This window comes from Strix aluco, chromosome 24 (genome assembly GCF_031877795.1).
Source record: "Strix aluco isolate bStrAlu1 chromosome 24, bStrAlu1.hap1, whole genome shotgun sequence".
Taxonomy (NCBI): Eukaryota; Metazoa; Chordata; class Aves; order Strigiformes; family Strigidae; genus Strix; species Strix aluco.
This window is the reverse complement of record NC_133954.1, coordinates 4,759,011-4,774,402: the sequence shown is the minus strand read 5'-3', so window position 1 is coordinate 4,774,402 and position 15,392 is coordinate 4,759,011. Positions and strand designations below refer to the sequence as shown.

Sequence of the window (15,392 nt, the reverse complement as noted above, 5' to 3'; positions counted from 1 at the left end):
CCACTGCTGCCAGGGCCGAGGGGGCGGGTGGCACCGCTCTTGTCCCCCATGTGCCACCGATTTTGCCATCAGAGGACCCTGAACGGGGGGGATGTGCTGCAGCCCCCTCCCCAGCCTGTACCTTTGTCCTCAGGCTCTGTCCTCGCAGCTCGGGGCTGGGGACCGCGGGGTCACGTGTGGCCCTGGAGCATCTCAGAGATGTCAGAGCATCTCCTGTGCCGTCCAGTCCAGGCGTGCACGGGCTGGACTGGGGGAGCCCTCTCGTGGTGGCTGTGCCGAGCAGTCCGGCTGTGCCGACGAGTCCGGCTCTCTTGGGCCCCTCACCCCAAAAAGGCCATTGAATGACTCGAGCGTGTCCAGAGAAGGGCAACGGAGCTGGTGCAGGGTCTGGAGCACAGGTCTGATGGGGAGCGGCTGAGGGAACTGGGGGGGTTTAGTCTGGAGAAGAGGAGGCTGAGGGGAGACCTCCTGGCCCTCTACAACTCCCTGAAAGGAGGGTGCAGAGAGGGGGGAGGAGTCTCTCGAGCCAAGGACCCAGCGCCAGGCCAAGAGGGAATGGCCTCAAGCTGCACCAGGGCAGGGTCAGACTGGCTCTTAGGAAGGATTTCTTTGCAGAAGGGGTTGTTGGGTGTTGGAATGGGCTGCCCAGGGCAGGGGGGGAGTCCCCATCCCTGGAGGGGTTGAAGAGTCGGGTGGTTGACCCAGCGCTGAGGGATCTGGTGGAGTTGGGAACGGTCAGGGGGAGGTTCATGGTGGGGCTGGAGGAGCTTCAAGGGCTTTTCCAACCTGAATGATTCTGGGATTCTGTGGCTGTGCCAACGAGTCCAGTTGTGCCAGTCTGGCTGTGCCGGTCAGTCCGACTGTGCTGAGCTTTGCCGGACCAGCCCCAGCTGAGCGTCACCCAGGCTGGTCCCGTGGGAAGATGCTCCATCCTCTGGGAGTTGGGGGCCCGTCCCCGAGTCCCCGCCTGCCAGGTTTTGCTCCCCCCGCTGCACAGCCAGGCAGGACCCTGCAGGGAGCTGACCCAGCCTTGGGGGTGCCCCGGGGAGGGGACAGGGACCTGCCCCTGTGTCCCTGCGGTGGTGAACAGCTCTTGTGTCCCAGAGCTGTGCCGGGGCCCAGTGCCCATGCTGGGACAGGGCTGGGTGGTGTCCTCGCACTGGGACAGGCGCAGGACCGGGAGGGATGGGGAGCAGCCACGTGTCCCCGTGGTGGGGCAGGGTCCCCGACCCGGCAAAAGCTCAGAGGGAGGGAGCTCGGTGGCACTTGCCAGCTCCGTACAATGGGAGCCCCGACTCGGACATGAAGGTCAGGACAGTCCCAACCCCTGGGGATGGGCCAGGGTGGGGCGTGGGGCGCAGGGGGGATGTTGGTGGGCTGAGGTGGAGGGGAGCAGGGATCGGAGCATCCTCACGGAGGAAATCTGGGGAGGTTCCTGCCTCCCTGGCACCATACCCCCCACCGCCAGCACCGGTGAAAAGCAGAACCCCCATCATTTTCCAAATCTTTATTGTAAATAAATTCTGCGACATTGCAGGAGGCTTCCCGGGGGCCGGAGCCGGGGCCGAGCGAGGAGCACGCGGCGTCTCCGGCGACGGCGGCAGCTCCCCAGCGCGTGCAAAGCAGGAGCGCGAGGCGAGGCGCAGGCGTTCGGGGGGGGCGGTGAAGCCCCCACCCCACGACCCGGGGCCCCGTCCCGGCTGCGGACGGTAGCGCGGAGCGAGGCGGTGCGGGGTGGCGGTGCGGCTGGCGGTGAGTTGGCGGGGCGGGGGTTTGCCGCCGCCCCGGTGTGCTTGTCCCCTGCCGCGTGCCAGGACGGGGCTCAGCCTGCTGGGGGGGCCTGGGGGGGTGTTTTGTTCTCTTGGCTCTGGAAGCACTGGGTGCACCCCCCGTCCCGGCCATGGGCCCTCCCTGGCGCATCCGTGGCGGCACCAGCGGCACCGCTTGACCATACAGCGTTAAAATCATTAAGAAAAAAACCCAATATTTATATATATATATATTAATGTCCCCAAACCCAGTGACAAAGGTGGCTTCTCGCTCTGAAACAAGGGGAGCCCCTCACCGTGGGGACCACCCCGGCACTGTGGCGGTGACAGCTGTGGGGACATTGTGGTGACAGAGGTGGGGGGGTTGGTCCAGACCCCCCCGTGCCTGCGGTGGCTCCAGGCCCCATCAGCCCATCACTGATGTGTCACGCGAGGAGCCACCACTGAAGCCAAGCCCGGGGACGTCCAGCCACCCCCTGTGCCACTGTCACCTCCCAACACCCTGGCACGGCCATGCCCTGTCCCCTCTCTGATGCCACCACAGCCACGGCACCCATGGGTGCTGCGGGCACCCAGCTGGGCTGTCACACAACGCTGGGGGCCACTGTGAGCCTCAGCCGTGGCTGGGCTTGGGGACACCCTTGGTCACCCTCTGCCTCCATGGCAAAGGGGCGCGGTGGCGGGCAGGGACACTGGGCAAGTGAGGACACAGAGGGGACACCCCCACACCGCTGTGGGCAGGAGGTGTCATCCCCCGTTGTCCCCCCACTGAGTGTCCCCACACATACACACAGACTGAGTGTCACCAGGGGTGTTGTCCCCCCCCCCATGCTGAGTGTCACCAGTGGTTGAAGGGACCATCATGGGCCCCCGGTGCTCCGTGGTGCTGTGGGTTGGGTGGCCCCATGGAGCCACCCCATGCAGGGTGACAAGCGCCACCTGGCCATGGGGACGGGGTGATGCATCCCACCCACCTGCCATGGGGATGGGGGGCACCCAGTGGGTCCTGTGCACCCACCCGCGAGGGGGACAGGTGCCACCAGCCCGGGGCTCACCCTGTACCCCAGCCCCCCAGGGTGGGCTCTGCTGTCACCTGCCCCTCCACCAGCCCCAGTGCCACCAGTTTGGGGTTCACCTGCCTGAGCTGGGGAAGTGGCGGGGGGGGGCGGGGGGGGCAGTCCTTGCCCTCGAGGGAGAGTCTGGCACCCCTGGGTGCCAGTCCCCACTGCTGGGGATCTCGGGGTCTGATGGCTGGATGGGTACAGCCATGACATTTGGGGGTGGGGGAAGGTTTGGGGCGGGGGGGACATGGGGGGAGCTGCTGAGCTGCTTTTTTCTGGGGGGAGGCACATCTGGGGGTGCAGATCAGACCCCCATGGACCCTATCCCAGACCTGGCATCTGGGGGGGGGGGGACACGACTCCCAGGCCCTGCACTGGGCGGGGGGTGCTGGCCTGGTACTGGGGTATACTGGCCTCATCCTGGGGTACACTGGCCTGCCATTTGGGGGACCCAGGCCCCAAAGCTGGAAGATGCTGATGGGGGAGGAAGAGGGGGGGAATGTGGGGCTGGGGGGGTCCCTGCTCGCCCCCACAGGTACATTCATCCCGGTGCCGGCAGTGCCGCCAGCCCCGGGGCGGGGGCCGGGGGGGCCCGTACATTCGTGGTGGTGCGGTGGGGGTCGGGGGGGGTGGTCCCGGGTGCCCCCCCCGCTCTCCTCCTCGGCCGGACTCTCGGCAGCGGCGCCCCGTTTAATTGCTGTTAATGAGGCGCTGGGGGGGGGGTGGTGGGGTGGGGCAGAGCAGCCCCACTCAGGCCCCCCCAGACCTGCAACACAGAAGTGGGGTGTGTTTAGTGTGGGGCTGTGACACCGGGGGGACACATGGGGGGGACACTGAGCTGAAAAGAGCCAGCACCGGTGTGGGGGGGCTGCTGCCAGGCCCCCCCCAACCGCCGTCTCTTTTCAGTTGTGGGGGGCACAGAGATGGAGACAGCACGGCCGGACACACAGCGACACGGACAGACGGGCCCGGCCCGGGGGGGCTCCCACGCCGTCAGGCTGCCGGACGGTGACGGTGACAGTGACGGTGACGAGGAGGAGACGATGGGGGGGGGACGGTTACACTCCCTGCTGCGCCGGGTCGTACCTTCCTCGGCGGATGTTCCTTGGGGGGGGCGGCGGGGGGAGAGGAGAGGAGTGTTAGTGCCACCCCCGTGTCCCCCCCGCTGTGTCAGCCCGTCCCCCCTCAGTGTCCCACAGGCAGCAGACGTGTCCCAGTGCCAGGCAGGAGCACGCGCACGGGGGCCACCAACACAGCCCCCACCCCGGCCCCCCCATGCTTGGGGACAGACACGGCCAGGACTGAGCAGGGGGGCCGGGTGACAGTGAACCCCCAGTGCCACATGCAGGCAGCGCAGGCAGGGCCGGGGGTCAGGCAGGGGCTGGGGCAAGGGACCAGGCGGGGCCAGGGGAGCAGGCAGGGACAAGGGGACCAGGCAGGGACAAGGGGACCAGGGGCCACACTGCAGGTGATGCCCAGCTCGGGGGGGCTGGCGATGCCCCCACCCAGGGGTGCCCGGGAGGGCAGAGGCCTGGCCCTGGTGCGGTGACAGTGCGCGGTGGGGGGACGTGGCCGGTGACGTGCCGGCAGCAGAAGGGGACAAGCCATGCGGTGGCCGCTTACTTAAATCCCCAGCCTGTCCCCCCTAGGACGATGGCAGCCACCAGCACGGCCCCCGCGATGGAGCCGATAATGATATTGGTGCCACTGGGACCTGTGACAGAGGGGACGGGGAGGAGGGGACAGGGACACACGTCAGTGGGGGGGACACATGGGGACACAGCCCCAGGGCAGCCCCAGCACTGTGGGGACCTGGGGGGGGACAGGACCCAGCTGTGTCCAGCGCAGCCAGGGCACCGGGGAGGGGGGGATGGTGACACTGGGCCCCCGGGGCGGGGCTGGGGACAAAGCGGGACGCCCCAGCCCGTGGGGACCGGGAACAACAGGGACACGGGGAGCCCATCCTGTCCCCCTCCCCTGTCCCCGGGGCGCACGGACCCTTGTATCGCTCCGTCTCCCCCGTCGGCTTCGGCTCAGGGATGGGGTCGTAGACGCTGCAGTCCTTCCCCGTCCACTCGGCCCGGCAGATGCACTTGCCCTCGTTGCTGCAAACCTGCGAGGGGATGGCGTCACCCCCCCCGCTGCCGTGACACCCCCTCCAGGTCCCCTTTGCCCCGCCGTGTCCCTCACCCCGTGGTCGAAGCAGATCTTCCCGTCCCAGCTGCCGGGGCAGGAGCTGAAGTTAAAGGCCGTGGCTGGAAGGCATTTGCGGTCGAGGCACAGCATGCCGGGCCCGCAGGGCGTCCCGTCCTCCACGTAGCTCAGGTCCGAGCCGTCCACCAGCTGCACGTGGCCTCCCCTGCGCCGGGGCGATGACAGCGGGTGACACCGGGACCCCCCCACGCCCGCGGCCGTCCCCGTCCCCGTGGCGGTGGCACCCACCTGCAGTCCACGTAGCGGTTTTGGTGGAAGAAGGTGGTGGCGGCGATCTCGCCGCTGAGCTCGCCCAGCCGGGGCGCGCCCGAGATGTTGGCGCAGAGGAGGAAGCCGCAGAGGACGTCCCTGCAAGGCACCGGTGGCATCACCGGCGCGGGCGGGTGGCACCCGGGGGGGACGGGGGGGACAGGGCTCACTCACTGCTTGTTGCACTGCAGCCAGCCCAGGCCCTCACGCCCACAGTTGCCCCTCTCGGTCCCCTCCACGTTGAGCTTCTCGTAGCAGAAGCGCTCGGCCGAGCCTGGGAGAAAACGAGTGTCACTCACTTGTGTCCCCCCCGTCCCCCCCCCGACAAAGCCACCCCGGGGCCGGCACTTACCGCGGCCCCACAGCGCGTTGCACTGCCGGTCTCTGGTTTTGCAGCGCCCGCCGTAGCATCGTCCCTGGGGAGCAGGGAGAGGGGTCACGGGGATGGGGAGGTGCTTGCACGCGCGTGTGCGTGGCCACGGAGGTGGTACCAGGACGATGTGCCCCCCCGCCGTGCCCCAGGGCCACCGTCCTGGCTGCAGGGGCAGGTTGAAGGGGACGGGGGAGCCACATGCACCCCCCCCCCCCCACCGGGACAATGTTTGGGGCACGGAGCCCCACGCGCGTGTGTGCGTGGAAGGTTTGCACGGCCCATCGTTGTGGGCGTGTGTGCACGAGGAAGGAGCACACGGATGGGAAAAATTACGGGGTACGGTGGTCACGGCCACGCGCACAGGGAAGGCACGTGGCTCAGGGCCCGCGGCCCCGGCTTGCCCAGGGAAGGGCTGTGTGGCCCAGGGCTGATGGGCCGGTGCTCAGGGAGGGCTCACACACCCCGGGGACCCCGGCTACACCCCAAAACCCACCCCCGTGCACACGTGCGTGGCTCAGCTGTGGCTGCAGCTGTGGGCACAGCCAAGCTCCAGGCTGCTGGAGGCCCCGGGGACGTGCTGGGCCCAAGGGATGTGTCCGACCCCAGGGGATGTGCCTGAGCTCACGGGATGTGCCCAAGCTCCACGGTGATGTGCCCGAGCCCACGGGGACATGCTTGAGCCCCTTGGGATGTTCCCGAGCCGTGGGACGTGTCCAAGCCCCACAGGAGGTGCCTGGGCCCACAGGGACGTGTCTGAGTCCCACGGCCGTGTCCACGTGCTGGACTCACCTGCTCGTTTTCGCAGAAGTAGCCGTCCAGCTTGTGGAGGTTGGGGGGACACTGGCGGGGGGATCATGGAGAAGAGGATGAGTGATGCCGCGTGGCCCCACGGTGTGTGTCCCCACGTCCCCCCTGGCCTGGCTCACCTGGCTGGAGTCCCCGGTGCAGCTCTCGGGGATGTCGCACTCGTTCACGGCCTCCCGGCAGGACACGCCACGCGGCTCGTACTGCACCGGGGGGATGAAGCCGCCACCACGTCAGGCGCCGGCGGCCCAGGAACCCCGACAGCCCGCGGGACCCCGGCTGCGGCCCCCCCGGCCCCGCACCTTGCAGCCTTTGCAGCACAGCCCGTCGCTGCACATGGCGTCGTGGGTCAGCGTGCACTTCTTGCAGCAGTTGCCGCCGCTCCTCGCGCACTCCTGCCGGGACAGCGGCCCCGCACTGCGCCTCAGCCACCCTGGCAAGGCAGGTGGCCCTGGCACGGCTGCGGCCAGCAGCCCCCGGTCCCCGCTCACCGCCAGCGAGCCGCAGTCGCACTCCTCGCCCGCCTCCACGAAGCCGTTGCCGCACTCCGGAGGGTCCAGGAGCTGCCGGGACCGAGGGGAGGGGGAGCAAGAGATGCTGGGGGGGGCCCAAGCTGGGTGCTGCTGTGAGCCCCCCAAGAAGGGCATCGTGTCCCCAGGGGATGGTGGTACCCCCAAACCTCTTGCCACCAAGCACAAGGGTCTGGCTCTGTCCCCCACGGGGGACACCGGGTTCAACGCCGGCACCGTTACCTTGGATGTGGCAGGGGCTGGGGGAGACTTGTGAGTCCCGAGGGACCCTCGGAGCCACCCCTGGGGCATCGCTCCCCGCTCCCCCCACAATGGCCACCCAGGATCGGGGGCCGGGGGGGGCCGTTACCTTCAGGGGTTTGTTGAAGAGGCAGCTGCCGCCGCCGTCCTGCAGGAACTGGTTGTACTCGTCGATGCTGCAGCGGGAGAACTTCCGCGGGAGGTAGTACCTGCGGGGTGGGGGCTGCCGTCACCCCCCCCGCGCCACCCGGATGGCATCGCCGGGCACAGCTGGTCACCCAAAATGGGGCAGGACCCTCGGCGATGGCCCCGCCCATGAGCGGTGACATGGGGCACACAGGGGACGGTGGCAGTGCCACCCTGAGCGGGCACCCACCCTGTGTCCTCCATGATACAGCCCAGCCATGAGTCTGGACACCGGCAGTCCCCTGGGAGGAGAAGAGGTGGGCTGGGGGTGCTGGACACCCTGCTGCCACCGTGGTGGTATCACAGTGTCCCCCGCGTCCCCACCCCGCTCCCGGCGGGGCGGTGGGTACCTGCGGCCGTGCGGTGCTTGTTCCACATCATGCCCACGTTCTGCCCCAGTGTCTGCGCCAGCGTCACCGCCATGGCCGCCACGTTGCCGTACTGCGCAGGGGGGACGGGGGAGTCACCGCAGGGACCCCCCCATCCCCACCCCGCTCTCGTGGGGGTCTCACTGCACCCACCTCGTTGACACCCCCGGCGCGGGCGGGCGAACAGATGCCCCCCACGAAGGCGGTGCCGCTGCGGCTGCTCTGAAATGTCCGACCCCTGCGAGGAAGAGGACGGTGGGGACGGGGGACGGCGGCTCCCGGCCCCGGGAGGGGACACGGCCATGGTGCTCACGAGAAGAGGTGGACTGTGTCACTGTGCTCCGCCAGCCCCTCGCGCCGGTACTTCACGAACTCGTTCAGGGTCTCCAGGGAGTCTTCCCCCATCCGGATCCGGTCCTCCGCCGCCCACGTCTCCATGGCCACCAGCACGATGCGGGTGTTGAGCTGCTCCTTGTAGATCTGCGGGGAGACAGCGAGGGGACAGCGCCGGCGGTGAGACCCCTCCCCAGGACAAACCCATCAGCTACTGGGGACAAACCCCCCAGAGACAAACCCATCAGGTGCCAGGGACCAACCCCTTGGGGACAATCCTACCCTGGGACAACCCTCCCAGGGACAAACCCACCAGCCACCAGGGACAAAACCCCCTGAGGACAAACTCCCTGGGGACAAATCCCCCAGGAGCTGGGCTCCCGTGGGACAAACCCACCAGGTGCTGGGGAAAAAAACACCCCAGTGGGCCAAACGCCCTGGGGACAAACCCCCAAGGGATGAACCCACCAGGTGCTGAGGACCAACCCCCCAGGGATAGACCCCCCCCCGGGGGACAAACCTACCAGGAACCAGGGACAAGCCCTCCAGGGACAAACCCAGCAGGTGCTGGGGACAAACTCCCTGCGGACAACCTCCCCCAGGGACAAACCCCCATCCAGGGACAAGCCCACTGGGGACCAACCCCCTGGGAACAAACCCCCCCAGGAGACAAACCCACCAGGCACGGGGGACATCCCTCGCACTCCAGGGATAAGCCCACTGGGGACAAACCCCCTGGGAATGAACCCCCCAGAGACAAACCTGCCAGGTGTCAGGGACATCCTACCCAGGGACACCCCCCCCCCAGGGACAAACCCCCCCTGGGACAAACCCCCTCTCACCATGTCAGCCAGGTTGACCACGGACTTGGCAAAGTTGCTGGTGAGAACCACGGACTTGCGGAGCTGCAGGAACTGGGAGACACCAGGAGCCAGGTTGGGCTGGGAGGGCCACCTTGACCCCCACCCCCACAGCCGCGGGACCCCCCGTACGTACCAGCTGGTGGTCGTTCACCACCGCCAGCTCGATGTACTTGGTCTCGCTGTGGACCGTGTGCTGGGCTCGGCGTACCTGCCGGCGGGAGCCCACGGCTGAGCCGCCTCCGGCAGGATCCACGCACCGAGCCCCAGCGAAGGGGCTTTTCGACCCCTTTTGTGGCTGCTCATGGGGGATATTTGGGCTGCGTGGAGGGGTGGGCTTGGGGCAGATCCCCGCGGGTACTGCCAGAGAGTCCCCAGAGCATCCCCGAGCCTGTGCAGGAGCAGCATCCTGCAAACACAACCCCAGCACCCACAAACCAGCCCGGCTGCACCCACGGCAGAGCCGTGCCGTGGGCAAGTGGCCCCCCCCAGCGAGGCTGAGCTGGCAGCTGGAGACCAACCATGGTCAAGCGCCCTTGTCCCCTGCCCATGTCCCCCGCTGTCCCTGCTAACCTGCCGCCGCCGCCGCAGCTTTGGTAACCCGCCCGCGACGCGCTGGTTCAGCGCAGGGAAGAGGCAGCCTGGAGGGAAGGGACAGAGCTGGTGGGGCACAGGACACGAGGCCACCAGGGCCACTGTCACCGGTCCTCGGGGATGAGCACTGGCTCTGTGCGAGGGCTCACCCAGTCGGGCGCAGCTGGGGATGCGCTGGATGACGTGTGGTTGAAGGCCCTGCCGTGGGGAGAGGAGTGTCATAGCTACACGTGGACGTGACAGCGTGGCGGGGGGACCTCCACGTCCCTGTGTCCCCAAGGCTGTCCCCGAGCTGCCGCCAGACCGTAACGCTGCAGTGGGGAAGCTGAGGCAGGCACGTGGCGGGTCCCGGTGCCACCACTCACCTGCCTGTGTTCGGCGCCCGCCTGGGGCTCGATCAGGTAGGTGGCTCGGCCGTCTGAGAAGACCCCGCTGCAAGGAGAGATGGAGGTGACAGGGTGCAGAGGGGTGCAGCCCCCCTGACCTCCCCTTTCAGGCTGCCCGACGGCACAGGGTACTCACCGCAGGCCCTGGCAGCTGGAGAGAGCCACGAAGGAGCGGGGCTGCCCCCGGATCCGGCCCTGGTAGTAGCAGTGCTCCCCCGCGCCCTGCCAGAGCGGGGAGAGGCGGCTGAGCCGGCCGGACCCTGCCCCTGCCCCTGGGTCCCATCCTGCCCGCTACTGCGCAGGCAGCTGCCCCCCTCACTGCATCCCCAGGAGCCCCTGGGCTGGTGGCTCTGGGGTTCGCTGCCTGTCACCCTTGGGGTGCGCCTGGCACTCGTGGCACCGGGTGGGCACCCACCACTGCCCGGACAAGGCTGGCAGCCTGTGCCAAAGCACCCTGGGGATCACCCAGCACCCATCAGCACCCCCCACTCACCCACCGGGGCAGCACCCCGATGCATGGGCTGGGCACCCCAGGGACCGGGGGGCAGCCCAGCGCCACCCGGATGGAGACACTGAGCTGAGGGTGGCCACTCCTGGACTTCTGCTGGATTCATAAATGTGCCACCACGACCCCAGAGCTGGCACGGCACGGCACGGCACGGCACGGCACGGCATGGCACGGCACGGCACGGCACGGCACGGCACGGCACGCAGCTTACCGTGCTGTGGCTGCCGTTGCTGCCCGTGCCGACGTGCCGCTCCACGTAGTGGGATGCGAGGAGGTGGCTGCCGGGAGCAGGCGGGGGGTGAGAGGCCGCGGCGGTGGGGAGGAAGAGGAAGAAGAGGAGGAGGAGAAGGGAGATGGCAGCAGCCGTGGCCCTGCCGGCAGCACCCTCATCGTACACCCACCCACCACCCGTGCACGTGGCATCACCCCAGCATGGGACCCCCCTGCTTTGGGAGGGTGCTGGCACCCCATGGGCCCCTCTCCCCCACCCACCCCCCAGCTCAGTCCCAGTATTGGAGCTGGGATGGCCCCGCACAACCCATCCCCTGTCCCCAAGGACCCCCGGCTTCTCCACCCCCTCCCTCCTGCTGGGGGGCAGCAGCAGCCCCACGGCAGGTGCCCCCCACCCCGTCAGGACCCCTGGGCCCGCTCACTGGTTCAGCCGGAGGTCGAGGGTGAAGGCCGAGCCGAAGGCGCGCACCACGAAGCTCGCCCGCGCCAGGTGCAGCCCCTGCAAGAGAGCTGGAGCCGTCAGCTCTCCCGCAAAGGCCCCCCAAAGAAAATTAAAAATTAATTAATAGAAAAAAACCCCAACCCAAATGTGCAGCCTCTAAAGGTGCACTTTTATTTTTAACCCCAAAAAATTAAACATAAAGGAAAATACTGGGTTTTGGTCCCAAAATCATCACTCCCGCAGTGCCAGGAGGGCACCGGCACCCGTCGCCCACCTCCCCAGAGGCCATACTCGGGTGGGGGTTGCCAGAGCATCCCCCCCCCGCCCCGCGGCGGTGCCGAGCCGGCGTCTCACCCGCCCTGCGGCGCTCGGCGCTCCTGACCTAATTCCTGCCGGCAGCAGCAGGAGCCGCGCTCTGCGGCGCCCGCCTGAGACCCGGCAAACTCGTCGCACGGGTGAGGGTCCATCACCACCTCGGCAGTCCTGGGGCTTCGCACCGGGGGAAACGGCAGCCAGGAAAAGCCAAACTCTTCCTGGGGTGCCTGGTCCCCTCGCTGAGGCCCCGGGCGCAGCTCAGGATGGTGACGTGGGGACAAGGACCCGTTTGCCACCGCGCAGCACCCCGGGGAGGGGATGGCCCAGGCCAAGACGGCGCCCGCGGGGTCGGGGGGAGGCTCACGGGGGCTCTGCCGGTGCCGCTGCCAGGACCCAGCCCCAAACTCCCCGGGGTCTGCAGCCGCTCCATCCCCTCGCGACGCCCTGGCTTAACGCCTCCCTGAAATCCCGTCAGCGCCAGCTGCGGCCCAGCCACCCCCCAGCACTTCCCGGCGTCCGGCGGTTTTACTTAAGACCGGGTTTAAATCACCTTTGCGGCAATTGCAGCTCGTTATTTCACCTTTTATCCGGTGAGGATGGGGGGATCGATGCGCGTCGGCCTCTGCAGCCGCCACCGCCTCTGAAAGCGTCGCCCCCCGCCCCGTGCCGCATGGGACGCGGGTACCGGTTCCCCGGGACGCCGGGAAAAGCTGCCACCGGCTCGGGGGTGACAGTCGCCGGCCGGGGCGAGTGCACCGAGCCCAGAGCGGGGAAACGGCCACAGTTGGGGGGTCGGCACCGGGTGGGATGTGCGGGGCTGCGCCCACGTGGCCTGGATCCGTCCTCCCTGGCGCCAGAGCCATGAGCCCATTCATTCTGCAGGAGCCCTGCCTGCTGCCTGCCTGCTGCCTGCCGGCTGCCTGCCTGCCTGCTGCCTGCCTGCTGCCTGCCTGCTGCCTGCCTGCCCGCTCCCATTTCATCTCTCCCAACGCCCGCGCGCGCCGCCGGTGCCCAGATTTAATGGGATTTCACGGCGCACATCGGTGCCCTGCCGGGGGGGCGGCAGTGGTTCGGTCCCTGGGGGGATGACGGCCCCAGTTTGGGGTGCCGGTGGCCACGCACGTGGTGGGGTGCAGCCAGGCCAGCAATGGCAGCTGCCTGGGGACCTGCCACCCACCGGGGGACCCCAGAAATAGAGAGGATGGGGGGGGGGGTTTTGCGGTTCACTTACGGGGCCTCCTCCTCCTCCAGGCTCATTCCTGACCCTGGTGTCCAGCTGATGCTTCTGCACTTCTCCTCCTGAGCTCTGCCCCACCAACCTGCTGGGGTGGGTGATTTGGGCAACGACCCTCCCGTCCTGCCATCCGGCCCGGGGGAGCCTCCGCGGCAGCGAGCCGGCCTGCGCGGCGGGACCTGCGGGCGAGGGGAGCCAGTCGCGGCGGCCCAGGGAGGGCTGGGGACACCGGGGCTGGGGACGTGCTCTGGGGGTGACCCAAGTGTGGCATTGCATCCCAAAGGGGACACCTGTGTTCTGGGTGGGAGGCCCAGGGGACACGGAGGGTGAGTACAGGGACATGTCCCAGGGTGGACGGCTGGGGGACATGGGGGGGGTCACCCAGGTGTAGTGGTGTGTCCAGGAGGGGACACCCAGGAAGCACAGGCTTGGGGGGGGTGTCCGGGGACATGGAGGACCAGTGTGGGGACACATTTGGGAAAGGAAAGCTCAAGGGCCTCAGATACAGTGGCACATCCTGGAGGGGATGCGCAGGGGACAGGGGTGGCTGGTAAAGCGATGCAATCCCAGAGGGGGGCACCCAGGGGATGTGGGGGCACCCAGCAATGCCACTGCACCTGCAGGAAGAGGGGGGACTGGGCACAGCAGCACAGCCTGGAAGAGATGTCCAGGGGACAGGGAGGGCTGGGATGGGGACACGTCCTGGGGGTATGTCCAGGGGACATGGGGGGCCGGTATGGGGACACATCCCCATGGGAGATGGAGGGCTGGTATGGGGACACCTTCCGGTGGGGACACCCAGGGGGCATGGGGGGTTGGTAGGGGGACACCTCCTGAGGGGACATGGAGGGCCTCTATGGGGACACCCCCCAGAGGGGACACCCAGGGGACAGGATGGCTGGTGTGGAGACACCTGCAGAGGGGACACCCAGGGGACACCAGAGGGCCGCTATGGGGACACCTCCCAAGGGGACATGGAGGGCCGCTACGGGGACATCTCCTGGGGGGACACCCAGGGGACAGGGGAGCCGATATGGGGACACATCCCAGAGGGGACGTGAGGGGCTGCTGCGGGGACACCCCCCGGAGGGGACACCCAGGGGACACGGGGGGGCCGCCTCCCGAGAGGACACGGAGAGCTGGCGTGGGGACACCTCCCGCGGGGACACCCAGGGGCCGGGGGTGCGGGGCCGGGCCCCCCCCGCCGTGGGGCGGCAGGTGCGGGGATGGAGAGTCGGGGGGGGGGGGGGGGGGGGCGCGGGCCTGGCCCCTCCCGGGGCGCTGCGGGGCGGCGCTGCGGAAAAATGTGTCGATGCAGCGAAAAAGCCGCAGCGGCGGCGGGGCCGGAGCGGGGCCGGAGCGGGGCGATGCCGGGAGCGGGAGCGGGGCCGGAGCGGGGCCGGGGCGGGACCTACCTGCCCGCGGGGTGAGCGAGAGCAGCGCGGCGAGCAGCCAGCCCCGCAGCGGGCTCATGGCTCCCTCATAATCCGAGCGCGGCCGCGCCGGGCCCGCGGAGCCGGGGACCGCCGGGGACCGTCCGGACCGTCCTGCCGGTCCCTCCGCCCCGGGCCGGGCAGGAAGCGGCCGCCGGGCCGGGAGCGCCGCCCCCGCCCCCTGCACGCGCGCACGGCACCGGGCCCGCCGCCACCGGCACCGGCGCCGGCAGCGGCACCGGCAGCGCCCGCCCCGGGGCCGCCCCGCCCCGCCCGGCCCCGCCGCGCCCCCCCGCTCCCCTCCCCGCTCCCGGGTCCCCCCCCGCTCCGCTCCCGCCCCGGCTGCCGCAGCGCCGCTGGCACCCCCGCGGCATTGCAGCACCGGCAGCACCGGCGGCTCCGGCCGGCATCGCCCCCACCCCGGCCGGTACCGGAGCCGCCCCCCCCCCCGCCCAGTCCAGCCCCCGAGCTGGGATGGGAGCGGACCAGCCGGTACCAGACCCCCCCAGTCAGTGTAGGAGCACCGGTACCGGACCTAGTCAGTACTGGACCCCCCCTCAAACAGCACTGCCCCCCCCCGGCCAGTACAGGACCCCCCCCCACCAGTACCACCCCCCCGCACCAGTACCAAACCCTCCCACACCAGTACTGGGCCCCCAGCTGGGACTGAAGCCCCAGCCTGTACCAAGACCCCCCCAACTGGCAGCAGACCCCCAGCTGGGGCTGAGTCCCTGACTGGTCCCCAGTCCCTCAGTGGCCCCCGGCCAGCACCAGAGCCCCCAGCCATTCCAGTGTGCCCAGGCAGTGCCAGAGCCCCCTTGGCCAGTGCTGCAGCTTCCAACTGGTACCAGGCGAGTCCCCAGCCAGTGCCAGTGCCCCCAGCCATTATCAGAGCCCCCCAGCCGGGCCTAAGGCCCCCCAGCCAGCACTGAGCCCCCCCCGGTCCTGGGTCCCCAGTTGGTGCTGATGGCGGCGGCTCAGGATGGGGCCGGGATGCTGAAAGGGGGGGTGCCAGCACCCACGGCACTCGGGGAAGTGGGTCAACCCTGGGCCGTCACCAGTGGGTGGGTGCTGTCACCCGCAGCCACGCGTAACCCTCGGGAGGTGCCAGAAACGAGGCCCCCCCCTTGGGCTGCCCCAATTTCAGGGGATGCTGTAAGGCCACATTCCCCACCTGGGGATAACGGAACAATCTGGGGGGGTGAAAAGCCCCAATAAACTCCTGTTCATTGCAGCTGTGGGATGGAGGGGGGGCACAGCAT

At 69.1% G+C, this 15,392-nt stretch overlaps 1 protein-coding gene across 2 annotated transcripts; it reads right to left on the bottom strand.

Annotated features, from left to right (window-relative positions):
* Window positions 1-3,508: 3,508 nt before the first annotated feature.
* ADAM11 (ADAM metallopeptidase domain 11) lies at window positions 3,509-14,352 on the bottom strand. 2 transcript variants are annotated; one of them, XM_074849373.1, is made up of 26 exons: window positions 14,113-14,352; window positions 12,695-12,876; window positions 11,129-11,205; window positions 10,687-10,753; window positions 10,104-10,189; window positions 9,947-10,013; window positions 9,731-9,779; window positions 9,561-9,628; window positions 9,124-9,198; window positions 8,970-9,041; window positions 8,108-8,274; window positions 7,948-8,032; window positions 7,777-7,867; window positions 7,617-7,668; window positions 7,350-7,449; window positions 6,963-7,033; window positions 6,773-6,869; window positions 6,593-6,673; window positions 6,456-6,506; window positions 5,646-5,709; window positions 5,468-5,567; window positions 5,273-5,392; window positions 5,021-5,189; window positions 4,829-4,943; window positions 4,454-4,544; window positions 3,509-3,934 (listed from the first exon to the last, which is right to left on the bottom strand). In XM_074849373.1, exons 1-26 carry the CDS (start codon window positions 14,168-14,170, stop codon window positions 3,889-3,891), a joined length of 2,301 nt encoding a protein of 766 aa, XP_074705474.1. In that variant the 5' UTR covers window positions 14,171-14,352; the 3' UTR covers window positions 3,509-3,888. The 2 variants fall into 2 exon arrangements, with proteins under 2 accessions (XP_074705474.1, XP_074705475.1); XM_074849374.1 differs by having other exon boundaries at window positions 6,773-6,865; window positions 6,962-7,033; window positions 14,113-14,348.
* Window positions 14,353-15,392: the final 1,040 nt, after the last annotated feature.

Bases quoted from the DNA above. Each gene is read 5' to 3' on its own strand.
- ADAM11 (XM_074849373.1), bottom strand. From the start codon at position 14,170: ATGAGCCCGCTGCGGGGCTGGCTGCTCGCCGCGCTGCTCTCGCTCACC. The intron at 8,275-8,969 runs GTGAGAGGGGGT...GTCTCCCCGCAG, and splicing joins TGGTCAACCTGGCTGACATG to ATCTACAAGGAGCAGCTCAA. The intron at 7,669-7,776 runs GTACCCACCGCC...TTCTCCTCCCAG, and splicing joins CAAGCACCGCACGGCCGCAG to GGGACTGCCGGTGTCCAGAC.